This window comes from Melopsittacus undulatus, chromosome 3 (assembly GCF_012275295.1).
Source record: "Melopsittacus undulatus isolate bMelUnd1 chromosome 3, bMelUnd1.mat.Z, whole genome shotgun sequence".
Classification (NCBI taxonomy): Eukaryota; Metazoa; Chordata; class Aves; order Psittaciformes; family Psittaculidae; genus Melopsittacus; species Melopsittacus undulatus.
Genome location: NC_047529.1, coordinates 168,193 through 184,499, shown reverse-complemented (window position 1 = coordinate 184,499; position 16,307 = coordinate 168,193). Strand labels below are relative to the sequence as shown.

The window sequence follows — 16,307 nt, the reverse complement described above, 5'->3', positions numbered from 1 at the left end:
TAATTTGCAGGTAATTCATTGCTGAGGCTGAACATCCTCACTTCTTCCTTCTGTGAAAGTGGTGGAAAGCAGCAGGTTTCCCAGGGGTTTTCTGCTAGCAATGTAAAGACTTTTAAAAAATGAGTATATGTTACAGCTCTGGGAACTATTGATCCAGTGTCATTTGGTTGGGTTTTTTAAAGGATCCTTTTGGAAAGGTGGAAACATGAAATAGGAGAGGGGAAGGAGTGGCAGGGAAAGAGATTCTGAAAAGGCAGCACTCCCTGCTGCAGTCCAGAAGAATGGTACAGCAGTATCTTCTCTGCACATCTGTCCTTGGCAGAGTGCACGAGCTGCCTGGAGTAGCTTGACAGTGCAGAACCAGGGGCAAATTCGTATTGCGCCAGCAAATCCTCTGAGCGGTAATGTGGATCATTTCATAAGTCAGCTAAAAGTAAGGGTGAAGAGGGTTCCAGTTTTAATGAATTGCACACTGATTGGGAATAAAGAGACAAGAATTTATTCCAGCTCACTGTATTATGACTAAAATAACCCTTCCCTGTTGAGCACAGATACAGATTCTTCTCCAGATCTGGCAGTGGAGTGTGCACTGCGGTGCCTTGTGGATGGTCCTGTGGGAGCCAGCAGTAACAGCTCCTGGGCTGCTGTGGGCTGCAGGCAATGCTGCACACCTCCTGCTTGCAAAGGGTGGGCTCCCCTGTCTGTACAGCAGCCATGCTTAGACCGGAGCTGAGGAACAATTCCTGCCCCACAGGGTGCTCAGGCATTGGAACAGGCTGCCCAGGGCAGGGCTGCAGGCACCGGCCCTGCAAGTGTTCACACACTGGAGACGAGGCCTCAGTGCCATGGGCCTTGGCAGGGCTGGGAATGGTTGGACTGGATGAGCTTAAAGGGCTTTTACAGCCTGGTGGATTCTATGATTCCTGTCTGAACACCTGAGGTCTTGCTGTCAGGTCCTTGGCTAATGCAAAAGAGCACAACTTTTCACACCTATTGTGATTTCCTCCTTTATTTAGCCTCCTTTGCGTCCATACCTTGCTGATAGTCCTTCAGTTCCCATGACTTCCAAATTCTAATAATTCTAATATTCCCTAGTAATTTTACAAGTTGCCAATACAAGATTGAACTGCACCCAAACCCTCCCACATTGTGTGGAGCTGCACACTCCAGCAAACACACCTCGCATCAACTGAAAACCTGCACCGAGTTGTGTCCCTCTGAAGGCTGGAATTCACATGCCTGCAGTAGGAGCTCTTGTCAGTGCAGGATGCTGCAGTGCTGATGCAGGGGCACAGCTCTGGTCTTGGCAGCTGGCATTGTACCTGATGCCCACACAGGGAATATCCATGGAGGTGCTGAGCACATGTGAAGGTCCTGCCTTTCTGCAGTTTGCAGACCCAATGCCTACAATGTCTGCAGGAGGAGAGTGGATCAGTTGGGCAGAAAACTTCTGTTCTTTGAGCTCGGGTTCATTGACAGGGTGGTGTTTTTTTTCCTGGTGTGATTCAAAATGAGCCTGGCAAAATATGCCCCTATTTTCTGTACAAAAGCTGTGGACTCTTTTAAGTAAAATAACTGTGTGAGCTTTTTTACTGGCTAAATAGGGCAGCTGTTGTTGGAGTGGTGTTCTAGCAACACCCTTTATTTCTTCTTCGAAAGGAGCTCCTGTGTTTTGCAAAGCTCTCCTCTTATCTGTACTCATCTGCACCTGATGCATCTAATAAAAATGCAGCAGATTTCAAATTTGCATACATTATTTTCTATTTGCATAGATTGAAGTGTAAGCCACCACAAGCACTCGTGTTCAGACGGTGTCGCAGAGAAGGGAGTGCTGGGCAGAGCAAGCTTCAGACACCTGAGATGTTTCTCTAATCTGAAGGTGCATTTCATGAAAGAGTGGGGGTGGGAACCTGAACTTGGGGGGGATTCTGCGTTTCTGCTTTGCACAGGATGGATGGAAGGATTCCCCACCTCTGCCGGCAGTGACAAGCTTGTTCTGGTTTTATACTGGGGGGGGTCCTGTATGCTTTTAATTACAGAATCACAGGCTTGTTTGGGTTGAAAGAGACCTTAAAGCTCCTCCAGCTCCAACTACTGCCATGGGCAGGGACCCCTTCCACTGGAGCAGCTGCTCCAAGCCCCTGTGTCCAACCTGGCCTTGGTTTATCACATGTTCAGGGGTATTGCTGGTGTTACTTCGTTACAGGTTCATCTTAAAGGTGCTGTCTGTAGTGCTCCAGTAGCTCCCACCAGTTTGTTAGGACTTCTGATAGTTACCAGGGGTAGGAATGCAACGCACAGTATTGACCTGAGTCTTTTGAGTGGTGAAAGACCACTATGTAAAATAGAACGTTTTCCCCCTCAGGCAGTGTCTGAGTAGATCTGTTGCTTGCATTAGTTACAAAATGAAGATGTAGCTACCTTTTGCTCAGTTATTGATTCACAGACAGCAAAGCTGTGAGAGTGAGCTGGGCTGGTTTTCCATTTAATCATCTATGGAATTGTTAATTAAATTCCAGTTGATGGAGCTTTATTTATAATAATGATGTGAAAGCCAGGAAGAACATAGTTTGAGGTCTTTCCAAATCAAGGCGGAATGTGCAGAACTGACCATTAGGAGAAAGCCATTATTTTAGTTGTTACTGAGCAATTCAAATCTGGAATTACTAGAAGCACCTGGAATACCAGAACATCATCTTCACACTTGCTTTTTAGTTTATAACCAAAAGCCATCCCTGCAGCCTAGTTGGCAGACTGGCTTTAGGTGCTTTATAATTCAGTCAGCATCCAGAACAGTAATAAAGCATTTGAGTAAATGGAAGTAAATTGTCTTTAAATGACTTGCAACACCGTATTTGCAATAAGAGTTACCCATCTGTATTCATGCTCTTTTCAGCTGTTCTGCTCATTACTTGACTTAGGAAAGAACTGCTAATCCAAGAAAAATATATTGCTCTTCATGAAAACACATTGAGCAAACTGAATTGCAGAGTTGTTTTCTGGGTTGGTGCAGTGGCCATCATCTGTCCCACATTAGTGTGTCATTTCTAAGGCTTTATGACTCTCTTGGTCTTAAATTGCATGATGAAGCAAAGTTGGAGTGCAGACCTCTTGGTGTGTAGACCGGTGGTGGTGCTTTTCTCTGCTGTAAGGAAGAAGGGAGCAGAATCATGAACGTTTGAGCAACCAGCAGGTCATGGTTCTGCTTCCATCACCTCTTGCTGCAGATGTCAAAATGTCCCTTTCTTCTCTCCTGCCCAAGCAGCCACCTAGCCCAACATCCTGCTTCTGGAAATGGCTGGTAAGGGATGCTTAGGGAGAAGTGTAAGCTACAGGGCCTGTAAAGAGCAGTTCTCCCACCCATGCCCACCCTTGCTGACTGCTGACCACAGGATTTACAAAAACCGCAGTTTGCTTTTAGGTTGCCATACTGAATATCACTTACAGACAGTTCATGGGGGATCTCCTTTTGGGCCTTTCCTGCTTTGCTGCCTGCCCTGGGGAATGAAATCCACCATTTTATAACGTGCTGTGCAGTAGAAGTACTTCTGCTTGTTTGCAAAACATGCCACCTTGTAATTGCAGGGGGTTGCCATCTTTAGTGCGTCACCATCTGACCATCTTAGCAGGTCACCTTGTGACCATCTTTAGTGTTTTACCTTTTGACCACATAGAATGCCTTCTGTTCTTCCTTGCATGAGCTGGGATGCAGCAAGGTGTTGCAGAGCCCTGAGGAGACCATGACTGTGAGAAGATCAGTGAGGTCAGAAACGGGATTTTGCTTCTCTGCTTTCCCCACCAGTGGACAGCTTTACTGGGAGAAACAGCATCTAGTTTGGGTTGCTGGTTTTTTCCTTGCTTTATCGTATCATTATTTGACATAATTATGTTTCACATGAAGTTTCTTCATGGCTCGCTTCTAGCAACAGATGCTTTTTCTGAAGCTGATTAGACCGTGGAGCCTGCCTGGGTCCCACAGCCTCACTGCAGAGTAAAGGTCTTTATCCTTCACCTTCATCCTGAGCGATAATGACTTTACCCTTCAGTTTGCTGCAGGTAAAAAGCTGCTGCTGGAGACATGGAACAGGGCGTGCCGAGGGACTCCTCAGGTGCTGTCCTTGAGTTGATGTAGGCAGAAGCTGTGGATCTCTGGCTGAAGCTGTTTCATGCAGACCTGCTGCCAGCCCTTGGGAAAGGTGGAATTGTTATCCTTTCCCGTGGCACATGTCATGCACCTTCACAGGAAACTTGCTTCAGACACACATAGCCCTCTTGAACCACTGCTCTCAGGAGGACTTCAGCTGGCCTTTGCACGTAGGATTCCAGCTTGTATGGCTTTGCAGTAGCACTAACCCTTCCCAATGGAAATCTTCGCAACAACAAAGAGTTGCACCCTTGGGGTTTTTAGTATTTAATGTCTTTGTCAGAAGCTTCTTTGCATCGCTGGCACCGTACATCAGATGTTCATGTAGCGGATGCCTCTGAGGAGGCAGAGTGAAGTCTGGAGGCAGAGAAAGGATTTGTTTTGATCCGGAATTTCCAAACCTGACCCTGGGCTGGGTTGCATCCCCTCCACCTGCTGCTGTCTGCCACCCCTGGTTGTCCTTGGAGTGTTTGCTGTACAGGGAAGTCTTGTACCTTGATGCTGTTACAAGTTCAGTGAGAGGCACCAGGCAGGGTAAGGAATGAACCCAACTGAGAGGTGATTTGCTGCAAGTGCCTGCTGTCGGGAAGGGCGCTCAAGGGAAGTCGTTGTCTGCCTGGACATGGGTACATGTTACCTGTGCCCTTCCCATGGGCAAGCGGTACTGCCAGCTCGAGGGGTGGCTTGAGCCTGTGCTTTTTGGGTACAAAACCATAAGTCAGAAATGAGTGACCCATCACCACCTGCTCTGTACAAGCTGTTTCCTTGAATGTTTTTTCAGGAGAGAGCAATGCAGTGCTGTTGGGATTTGCCTGCCTTCCCCGGAGCATTTGGGTGCATAATGTTGTGGTTGCCACAAAAGCAAATTGACTTTTGGGAAAAGGCTATAATTGCCGGGGGACAAATTAAGCAGAACTAACAGGGAAGCAAACCAGAGCTTTTGCCATGGTATTTGTAGGGCTACTGCTCAGTAGAAGAGCTCAGGCAATTTCTTATGGTGTTACTTAACAGCACGCGCGGTGGTCTTGAGTAGCTGATTAAACATCTGAGCTTTCCCTTTTCCCCTGCTTTTGCAGCTCTCCATGAGTTCCCCAATGACATCTTCACAAACGAGGACAGGAGACATGGAGCTGTGGTCCTTCACGTCCTTTGTGTAAGTCCTGTGACTTTGCATTTTATCTCATGTCGGTGTGGCCAGGGCTCACTGCGCTCACCGCAGACTGCTGCCACTCCTGCTCTGTCGTGGCTGAGAGCGAGTTTCATTAGCTGCACTAACATACCTCAGTTTTACATAAACCCCTTTTAAAAGCCCCGGTGCAGCCCAGGAGCACAACACATGCTATAAGTGAATAAATTCCTGTGTGTTGCTTCAACCAGACCAGCTTTGCTGAGGCTGGCAGCCAGCTGAGGTCCCCTGCCTTCCACAACCCCAAGCACAAGGATGCTGCAGGGTTGGAAGGTTGAGGGAGGACATTCATGTAATTGCCTTCAAAAATAAGTCTTATCCCCACAAATTTCCCCCAGAAATCCATGTGGCACCCTTGTGACATAGCTGTAGAAGAAAGAAATTATCATAGAATCACAGAATTGGGTTGGAAGAGACGTTAAAGCTCACCCAGCTCCAACCCCCTGCCATGGGCAGGGAGATCTTCCACTTGAGCAGGTTGCTCCAAGCCCCATCCAGCCTAGCCTTGAACACTGCCAGGGATGGGGAATGAGAGAATGTTTTCTGTTTACAAAGATTATTCACTTGATTTAAAAACATAATAATAGTTTGGGTCTCCAGAATTCCCCAGAGTGGTGAGATGCTAAAGTGAGGTTTTCTTCCTGAATATATGAAAGATCATAACTTCTCATGTACTAAATACAGTTGATATGTGTCCTGGATCCTCTTGGGAATTTTGGAGGACATCAGGCAGGCACAAGATTTGCTTCAAAGTTCAGAAATGTGGCAAGAAGACTTCAATAGCTGCTATTTTAAATACTAATATCAGAAATCTGTGCAATTTTGGGCTTGGAGTTTTGTGATTTCTGCCTCAAACAAGTTAGTGTAAGTGGTGTGCTTGGGCAAGGCCGAAATTAAAGACACTCAAGATAAATGTACTTAAATAACCCTTGGTCTGTCAGTCCATAGACACTTGGCCAGTGTTAGTGGACCTTGTGTTCAGCAGCTGCAGTACTCTTGCAGCAGGAAGCACTGTCCCTCCAAATCCATTCATCGACCTTTGTTAGGCAGATGAAGACAGTTCTGTATTAACATTGTCTTCATTGAAGAACTGCCAAGTCGGTGCCTGGGAGGGGGAAGAGGCTTCCTTACACAGGCATGAAAATACCTGTTTCTATTGAACGTTTAAAAGCATTTAATAATTTTCAGTCAGCTTAAATGAGCAGTTACCATTAGCAGCGTGCAGTGATTCATGGTTTAAGTATGAATGAGATGGTATTGCATGTTGCATTGCTAGTGCTCTGGGTTACAATTTCATTTTGGCCAAATGGCTGCGACAGTTTGTTGAGTAACATCACAGTTGACTGTGTCTGGCAAGCTGAAGACTCTGAAGTTTCCATGGGAACACTGAGTGTGGAGATGTTTTGGAAAGGGAGCACTGGGCCCAAGCTGGATCTTTCAGCACTCAGAATACTCCCCAGAATTCATCTAGACCCTTGCTCTCTCACGGGAGTGTCGTGCAGCAGCGAGCCACCCAGAGCCTCTCTGCAGGTGGAGGTCTGAGCAGGGGATCACACCTGCCTTGATGTGCATCCCATCCAGTGCCTGTTTGCATCCCGAGTGCTGATCGTTTCTTTGCCTGCTGGTCAGTGCTCTCTGCCTCCAGCAGCTTTTGTGTTTCGGCAGGAAACGGTCGCTGTTGGTCATCAGCTAACTTGAGAAGCTCTGTGAGCTGCTCTTCATCCATACAGAAAGTTCATCATGTACTCTTGATGAATACTGGTAGCCTGTTGGCACCTGTGTAACTGTACTGCAGCTAACACGAAGTGTTAGGAGAGTGAAGTGTGGAATTAACTGTGCACAGTTAAATACATCTCTGCTTGTAAAGCAGCTAGCAGGCTCCTGTGCAGCCACCCTAGGCAAAAGAGGTGATTATAGCAGCACGTTGCTACCTTGTAATCACATGTTTCTTACATTTTAATGCAAAAATCATTTTTTAAGAATGTCTTGACTTAGAGGAATAATTTAGAATGAGACCATTAGAAATGAGCTGCTAAAATCCCTCATAAGCTCTGTGTGATCCACACTTCTGAATGTGTTTTTTCAGGGTATTTAAAAGAGACAAGACCTGGGCTGTAATTTTTTGCTAGTAGTAACTAATATTGTCATGCAGTTGCCTACATAAAATAGGATTTGGGTTATTTTCAAGTGTACTTTAAAGTAGATTGGGCTTCATAATTGCTCTCAAGATAGTTTCTGCAGGCTGTTTTTCAGTTCTGAATAAGCTGAGGATACTTTTGGCATATCTCAAAATGGGGTTTGGAGGACTGAAGCTTCAAGATGAAATGTCTACTTAAGAGTGAAAAGAAAAATCTGGTTTTAGTGAGAACTAGATGTAAGCATCTGCTGTCCCAGCAGAAGCCTACCTCCAGTTTCTTCCCCTCTAGTAAGCAGCAAGATGGACTCCTCAGTCCGTTGCTGCTCCATCATTCTCCATGACAGTTTTAGTGATCAAGAATCTTTACTGACCATACTCCAGTCCCTGAGGTGCAGGACCCATCTGGATTCACCCTTGCCAGCAGTGTGGCACTTGGGGACAACCCCTCAGCTGTTGGAAACTGTCACAGGGTGCACAGGTCCAAGACTGCTGGCATCAGCTGAGAAGTTTCCCAGTCTCTGTCCTGAGCTATCAGCTCTGTGAATCCCAAGAGAAGCTCCCCCAAGCATCACCATCTGTGGCCCTGTACGGCCCCTTGGGTGGAGTGGGAGCCAGAAGCAGCAATGACAAATCCTTTGCCTTTGCTGTAGCAAACCGTAAACCGTTGTCAAAGAAAACCCTGAGACTTGGAGAACACAGAGAACAGTCAGCATTTAGCAACCTGCCTCTTTAGTCTGACTTGAAAGGGGTTGTCATGGTAGTGGGGTGATAAACTTCTGGTTGTGTTTTTTACCTTCCAGCAATGCAGTTGCCAAACGTGTAATCCAGTCAGAGCACACAAATGCACTTTGGGGGCAGGATACAGGCACACCTAGTCTGCATCAACATTTCTCCTTGGGTTTGAAGAAGCTGGATTGTAAAAGCAGCTTTGTAGTGGCAGGGAGAACAATGGAGTAATGATTAGCAGGTCATCATCGTGCTTTTCTTGTTTATTGACCTCCTCTTCAACTGTGTTTATTCATTTCAGTAAAAACTGGTTCTTTCTCCTCTCCCCCTTTGCCCATACTCCTGTGTTTATTTCTGATAGGGGCAAATGCTATAAACTGGGGTCTTGGGTTATGCAGTAGATGACCTCTCAGGGGATTCCCAAGGCATCTTCTTATTGTTTAATAAAGTGAAAACACAAGGACCCCAGCAGATCCCATGGTGGAACAATGCAGAATTACTGAACATAATGTGATGCTTCATTAAAATAAGAGTAAATCCTTAAACACTCCAAAATCTAGGAAAAACTGCAGAAGCACTTTAGTAATAGTTTTAGGTTTGAGCGGAAAATAGTTCAGTTTCTAGGAAAAGCTGACCAGTAAAACATGACGGGTTTGGAGCCGCAGTGTTTCATTTCCCCCTGGATACTTCTTTGGAGCTAATCAACTATATCATTTCTGTGTCCTCTCTGAGATGAGGGCACGCTGCTGTGTCAGTAACACCCCCCCAGGTTGCTGGTTTGGGATGTTCAGGTTGGAAGGAGCCAGGATCAGGGATTTGGGAGTCTGGTGCTGTTCACTGCTGAGGGCTCCAGAGTACAGCCTGTGCTCCGGCAGCTCCCCACTCCCGAGAGCTTCACTTTGCAGTCTTGACGTTGTTCAGAACACGGCTGTCCTGGTGTTCTCCTGGCATTTCATGGGTCCCAGCAGATGTGTTCCTGACCCCCAGATGACAGATGTGTAGACCCCCAGCCCTGCCGTGCCCACAGACACTGGAAGGTGGGCTCCGTCACCTCCACCAGGCACGGGAGGGCAATTGCTTTGCTGAGTGATTTGTAAGGTTTTTGGTGACGGCAGAGGAAGGAGGGTTTGGGAATTGCTGTGTGTTTCCCATCGGGAAGCCTGGTGGATGGGCAGTCTTTCCTCCCTGCCCTGTCACTGCCCTGTTATCCCAGTCCTTGACAGTACAGTGTTGGTTCCTATTTTCCCAGCTTGGTTCCTATTTTCCCAGCTTTCTCCAGGCAAATCCACAGTGTGGTGGTGTCCAGGACACAGTTGAAGTTGAGCTCCTCCACAGGCAGAGCTAGGCAGCACATACGGAGCAGGGTGAGGGAGCAGGGGTCTGGATGCTGCAATCCCTTTCTCAGCGATCCCTCATGCATCTCATTTGCCATCATCCTGTGTAGCCATGGGAACAGGATGCTCCAGAGGAGCACCTGCCTCCCTTGTGCGAGCCCCTCGGGAAATGCAGGTTGTTCTGGATACATCCTGCCTTTGTTACTGCACCGAGTCACAGAGCAGCCATATCTCATTTCTGTCACAGAGCTGTCTCACCAGGGTGATGGTTTTCCAGTGTTTGCTTTAGTGATGCTGTGCGGTACAGACAGCTTGCTACTGAATGCTTAGCCTGCTGCTCCCCGTGTACTTGGACTCTGTGGGTTCCTTGTTTGGGGTTTTTTATTTGTTTTCAGTAATGGAGGTGTAGGTGTTTTTCAATGCAGTTGGAAAGCCCCATGCTTGGTTACAGCGGTGTTGGTGACGCCCCTTGGCTTGTGTGCCTCTGTGGTAGGAGCAGCCAGGAACGGTCACCTCTTCCTTTCCCAGCTCTTTTGGGAAGAAGGCAGGGCTGTGGGAATTGCTGACTCCTACAAGCTTTCTTGTGGAAAGCTTCTTGCTTTCACTCAGTAAAGCAAGTTTTAATCTGAGTATGAAGGTTGGCACAGGAAACTCAAAGAACCACTGGACAAACATGAAAAATTGCCATTTATGTTCTGTGCAACAGACCATGTATTTTGAGTGGGATGCTTAACCCTTTCATGCAGAGATTACAGTTACTTCTCTGATGCTTGTTAGAACCATAATTTTAAAATCAAGCCTAATGTAATACTTAATCTGGGATTTGTAATCCTTTTGTTCATGGCCATTACAGTTCCATAATTTTTTAATGTCCTTCTGGAGAAGAAGAGTGTATTTTCAGTGGGTTGCCTGTGTAAAGAAATCTAAACCTTCACTTCAAGCCAAACACAACTAAATGATGCCAGGGCTGTGACTTGTGGTTTGTGTTTGGTCCATGGCGTTGTCCCCTGTTGTGGTTACACACATCCCCAGCTCTGCCCATAGCATACCCGTGTTCCCCAGCTGCTGCCTGTATCCCCAGTGGGTGCTTCATGTGTGCTGCTGAAATGTGCTAAACCTGGTGGTCCTGCGAGGACAGAGCGGCCTGTGCCAAAGGAGGAGCAACAGGACTCTGCTGGATTATCACATTAACTTAGATGGAAGCAGCTACCACCTAATCAGAATGTTGGAGCCATTCTATGTCCATTCTCGACATCTGACGTACACAAAAGACCTGCTTGCCCTGATCATAGAATCATAGAACAGCTTGGGTTGGAAGGGATGCTGGCCGTCTTCTTTCTTTCCACACAAACCAGCCTGTACTGGGCTTCCATCTTTGCAAGTCTGACTTGACATAGAACTGCATTTCCTGGTTGTGTTCCTGCTGGCCCAGACTCTAAACCTGATCTGGTTTTGTTTGTTTTAAATGAAAGAAGCCCCACCAGAAAACCCCAAACAATATTCAAGGAAGTAACAGTTATTATCCTCATGTGTTCACTTACCAGGGTAGTTGCCAGTGTTCTAGCTTGTGAGCCAAGCTGTTTTCTAGCCAGATACTCCTTAGATTTTGACACTTTATGTGGTATTGCACTCAAGCCAGTTAAATAAAACTGGGGGAGACTCATGGCCAAAACCAGATTTGTGACAACAATGAGGTCATTGAAGATAAATGTCCAGCACATAAGTCAACACATAAGCACATAAGTCCAGCCTGCTCTGTTCTGCCAGCCTGGTGTTAACACTTGCTGAAGTGGCCCACCATGATCTTGCTGCCTGCAGCAGGCTTTGGCTCAGCACCTTCAGCAGATGCAGCAGTGTGCCCTTCCCCCTGCCTCCAGGAGGGTCAGAGGAAGTGTGACAGCAGCCGCTCCACGTTTGCTTTTCCACTCCTTACTCTTTCAGTCCCCTTCAGCCTTTTCTCTTGGACATGATCTTGGGAGGACAAAGGGAAGTTCCCTTGTCACCTGTGGTGTCCTGTGGTAGTGCCCTGTAAAAATCAGAACAGAGAAGTAGCTTTTGGGCCTGCGTGTGGGTACCGGGACATGGATGTGCCTTGCCGGTCTTGTTTTACCTGGAGACAGTGCAGGTCCAGCCCTCGCATGTTTTTGGATGATCATTTAAAAGCTCTCAGAAGGATTTTCCTAAGCTAAAACTGGTGGATGGGATGTCCACCCAGCCTGGGGATGTTTCTGGTGAGCACTGAGTGTGGTGCGAAACTGCCTGATCTGAGAAAACAGGGAGAACATAGAGGAGAAAAAGACCACGCATGTGCCACAAGGGGAAGCAGGTGCTGAAATGATCTGGTTTGGCTTCTGAGCGTGTGCTTCTTTTGGGTGGTTGCCTCCTCACTACCTTCTTTGGGCCTTGCCCCACTTCAGGAGGGCTCGTCTGTCACAACAGCAGCAGATTGCAGGAAGCCCAAGCAGCCATATGATGCCCTGTGCTCTGTGACTGTAGATTATGTCTAATGTAGAAGATGCACTCCATTTATAGGGATGATGATGTACAGATTAGTGTTCTTGAAAGGAATTACTGTGTATTTGGGGAGGGAAAATTATGGCATAACCCACTGCAGATTAATACGATTAGCAGATTTTTTCCAGGCTGAAGTTGGGCACCCATTGTCCACTGTATTCAATGGGATTTGGCCACATAACTCTCAAGGGTTGTTTCTGATCCTTCCTCCTGTGATGCACAATGTCTGTGAACCATTTGCTTCCTTTGTCTCGGTTCATACAGTTACTGTTGATACCACGTCAGCAGGTAGTGCTGCCTTTACAAGATCAAGGTCTTTGCTGCACCCAGGAGAGCTGTAGACCTGGAATTGTGCTGACGTTTGTGGTCCTCTGTGCCATTTTGCAACGTAAGAGTTTCATAAAGTGGAAATTGTATTTATTCATGCTTATGAGTAGTGATAGAGGAGCACAAAAACTGTCCTAAGTGGCAAGCTAGTACCAAGTCTTCAAGATGGTGTCAGAATCATCTATTGTGATAAATTCCCATCTTTAATCCTGAAAAAGAATATGCTTGAAAGGTTTTTGAGCTTGAAGACCTTTCACAGCTGAGATTGTCACAGAAATCACTGCCCTCTGCAGCAAAGCTGTGACTAAATTCTGGCATGTTAGAATCTGCGAGTTTGGGAGACTCGGGGGTGTAAACTTGTTGCTGAAAGTTAAAGCATGAACAGGACCCCAGAGGTCATTTGTCTTGCTGCATTCCTCCCAGGAAGAAAACACTCTGGTCTCCTCCATCAGCTGAGCTTCAGCAGTAAACCACAGACACAAGCAGAGCAGGAGACTGCTGGTGATGGGATAACAAATGTGCTTCAATACGACATGACTCTGATTTTCTACAAATATTGGCCACTTCACTCTAGTTATTGAGCCGCACTACTTGTAAAAACAGTTCTGTAGTGGTACATGGCACGTGTTACATTGATCTTTAAAGTAGTTTTGTCTCACTTTGAGAGTGGAAGGATGAATAATGTAATGCCTGTGAGTGACACTGTGAAAAAGAATGGGGTTATAGAATCATAGAATCATAGACTAGTTAGGGTTGGAAAGGACCTTAAGATCATCTAGTTCCAACCCCCCTGCCATGGGCAGGGACACCTCACACTAAACCATGGCACCCAAGGCTCTGTCCAACCTGGCCTTGAACACTGCCAGGGATGGAGCATTCACAACCTCCCTGGGCAACCCATTCCAGTGCCTCAGCACCCTCACAGTAAAGAATTTCTTCCTTATATCCAGTCTAAACCTCTGCTGTTTCAGTTTCAACCCGTTTCCCCTTGTCCTGTCACTACAGTTCCTAATGAATAGTCCCTCCCCAGCATCCCTGTAGGCCCCTTCAGACCCTGGAAGCTGCTCTGAGGTCTCCATGCAGCTTCTCTTCTCCAGGCTGAACAGACCCAACTTTCTCAGCCTGGCTCCATACAGGAGGTGCTTCAGTCCCTGATCATCCTCGTGGCCTCTTCTGGACTTGCTCCAACAGTTCCATGTCCTTTTATGTTGAGGACACCAGAACTGCACACAATGCTCCAGGTGAGGTCTCACAAGAGCAGAGCAGAGGGGCAGGATCACCTTCTTTGACCTGCTGGTCACACTCCTTTTGATGCAGCCCAGGATACAGTTGCTTTCTGGGCTGGGAGCACACACTGAAGCTGGCTCATGTTCATTTTCTCATTGACCAACACCACCAAGTCCTTCTCCTCAGGGCTGCTCTGAATCTCTTCTCTGCCCAACCTGTAGCTGTGCCTGGGATTGCTCCGACCCAGGGGTAGGATCTTGCACTTGGCATGGTTAAACTCCATGAGGTTGGCATCAGCCCACCTCACAAGCGTGTCAAGGTCCCTCTGGATGCATTCCTTCCCTCTAGCGTATCAACAGAACCACACAGCTTGGTGTCATCGGCAAACTCGCTTAGAGCACACTAAACAAGATATGTGTACACCGGTAAACTAGAGCAGGCAGGGATGAGGCACCAGCCTGGCTGTGATGTGTGGTCTGTCAGGGAGCTGCCTTGCTTTTCCCCTGTGACAATGAGCATTTTCCTATCTAGTGTCAGGGCGTGCATCAAGACAGGGGATAGAGGTTCTTCCCCCTGGACAGTGTGGACTAGGGGAAAGACAAGAGTTCAGCTGCATGGGTGTAAGCCGTGCTGTACTGTTTGCCTGTTGGGAAAGGCATCAGGCTTTGGCATCTTCTGTTTGAAAATACAGAAGTGCCTTTCTGTTTAATAATACAGAAATACAGATTAAATGTTTCTTGCATGAAATTGAAGAGTTCATTTGTTAAGTGTCCTTTCAAGACTTGTGTCCTCCCTTGGCTTTCAGTCATTTGGAAGTTGTTCCTGTGTGGTGCTTAGCAAGAGTTATCCCTGGGATCCCAGATGACATGGGAGGGCACTTCAGTTGTACAAAACAAGCTCCTTTCCCCTTTTTCAAAGCTTTAGCTTTTCAAAAACTGCTCCTCGAGGGTTTGGATTTTCACATAATGCAGTCATAAAACAACCCTTGTTCTGTGCAACAGGGGGGAAAAGGGGGGCAAAAATATTTAAGTGTGGCTTAGCAATATCCAGAGAATTCAACCAAAAAAGAATTCCTTATGATGATGATGATAAAATGTTGGCAGCTTTTGATAGCTCGCAGGAGCTTTTGGATAAATACTTCATGATCTCCCTATTAAATCCCAGAGTCCCCCCTGGATTCTTCTTGCAAGGCCATTCTATTGCTTTTGTTAAGCATACACCACCACAAAGCAGGAGGAGTTGGGGTGCTCCAGTTCACTTCTGCTTCACAACCTCCACACTCAAGGTTTTCTCTTTTCTCTTGCAGGCTGTGTATATGTTTTATGCTTTGGCAATTGTCTGCGATGATTTCTTTGTCCCTTCGCTGGAAAAGATTTGCGAGGTAAGGTGTTAGAAGCTTGTAGCAGTTACTTAACCTGTAGCAGCAATTCTCAAGAGCCTCAGAACATGATGATGGTGTATTTGCTGTTGTCCTAGTGTATTCCCCAATTCTTGTTTAGCTGCTCAGCACAGTGTGTGTGCGCTGGCTCAGCTTCGTGTTCTTGCTCGCAGGAGATGGGCTGGGAGTCTACTGGTGGGTAAACTTGGCTGAGACTCTCTCTTGAAAGGTAGCTGTGGCTCTGGAATAGTAATTCCAATATCTGCATCATAGCACTGCTTTAAAATGGGAGCGATTTGTAACATAGTGAGAAACACATTCTTTGGAGCAGCGATTCCCAGGCTGAGCCCCATGTGGTGGGCTCCCAGAAGTGCTACCTGCAGCGTGGGAGCTTGTCCTGTGCCCTGTGGCTTGCTGCTGATGTGCTCCTGCCTCTCCAGCTGAGAAACCCTGCCCCTGAGGTAGGAACCAGGCAGCAGAGACTGTGAGAGAGCTGGGATGTCATTTGTGCATCACTTGGGTAACACCACTTTGGTTCAGTTATAGCTTTGGACATGTCACAGTTCTCCTGGGATTTGGGAGATGATAACCTTTTATTTCTTGACGTCTGCATGGAAATACTGATCCATGGAGTGTTTCTGAGTTTCATGTACCATTAACTTGGAACTTAGAGACTCCCAAGGGAAAGCAAAAAATGTGTAGGAGAGTTTACAAGTGTTGGTATTTAAAACCAAACCAAAAGCCCACCCAGGAACAGGTTGATGCCAGGCGCTCAGCTGGCTGCCTGAGAGCCGAGTCCTGCTCTTGTGTGGGTCCTGGCCCTGTGGAACTGGGGGGATACATCCCACTGCTCAGCCAGTGAGGACCTTCACACTGGAGTGCATTCACACTGGGGTTTACCAGCTCTGGGTGCAGCCACCAATTGGCTCTGTTTAATGAGCAGACCTGCACCATAGCTGGGTTGCCTGCTTGGACTTTGGTTAGAAATGAAATCAAGAAGGTCATGGAGCTGTTGGAGCAAGTGCAGAGGAGGCCACAGGGATGCTCAGGGGCTGCAGCACCTCCCCTATGGAGCCAGGCTGAGAACACTGGGGCTGTTCAGCCTGGAGAAGAGAAGCTGCGTGGAGACCTCAGAGCAGCTTCCAGTGTCTGAAGGGGGCTACACAGATACTGGAGAGGGACTCTTCATCAAGGTTCAAACTTAAACAGGGGAAGTTCAGGTTGGATTTAGGAAGAAATTCTTTATTATCAAACTGGGAGCAGATGGGTCTGTGGAGCTCTGGCCTCTCTTGGGCTCTCTTAGTGACCTTAGGGTCCTGTATCCAAGCTGAACT

General features: G+C 47.1%; 1 protein-coding gene across 1 annotated transcript in view; it reads left to right on the top strand.

Annotated features, from left to right (window-relative positions):
- The window catches only part of SLC24A3 (solute carrier family 24 member 3), a 155,339-nt gene that overhangs the window by 85,825 nt on the left and 53,207 nt on the right, over positions 1-16,307 (top strand). Inside the window, exons 3-4 of the mRNA XM_034061044.1 lie at positions 5,221-5,297; positions 14,902-14,976. Coding sequence (XP_033916935.1) covers positions 5,221-5,297; positions 14,902-14,976 — 152 coding nt within the window. The remainder of the gene's footprint in view (positions 1-5,220; positions 5,298-14,901; positions 14,977-16,307) is intronic.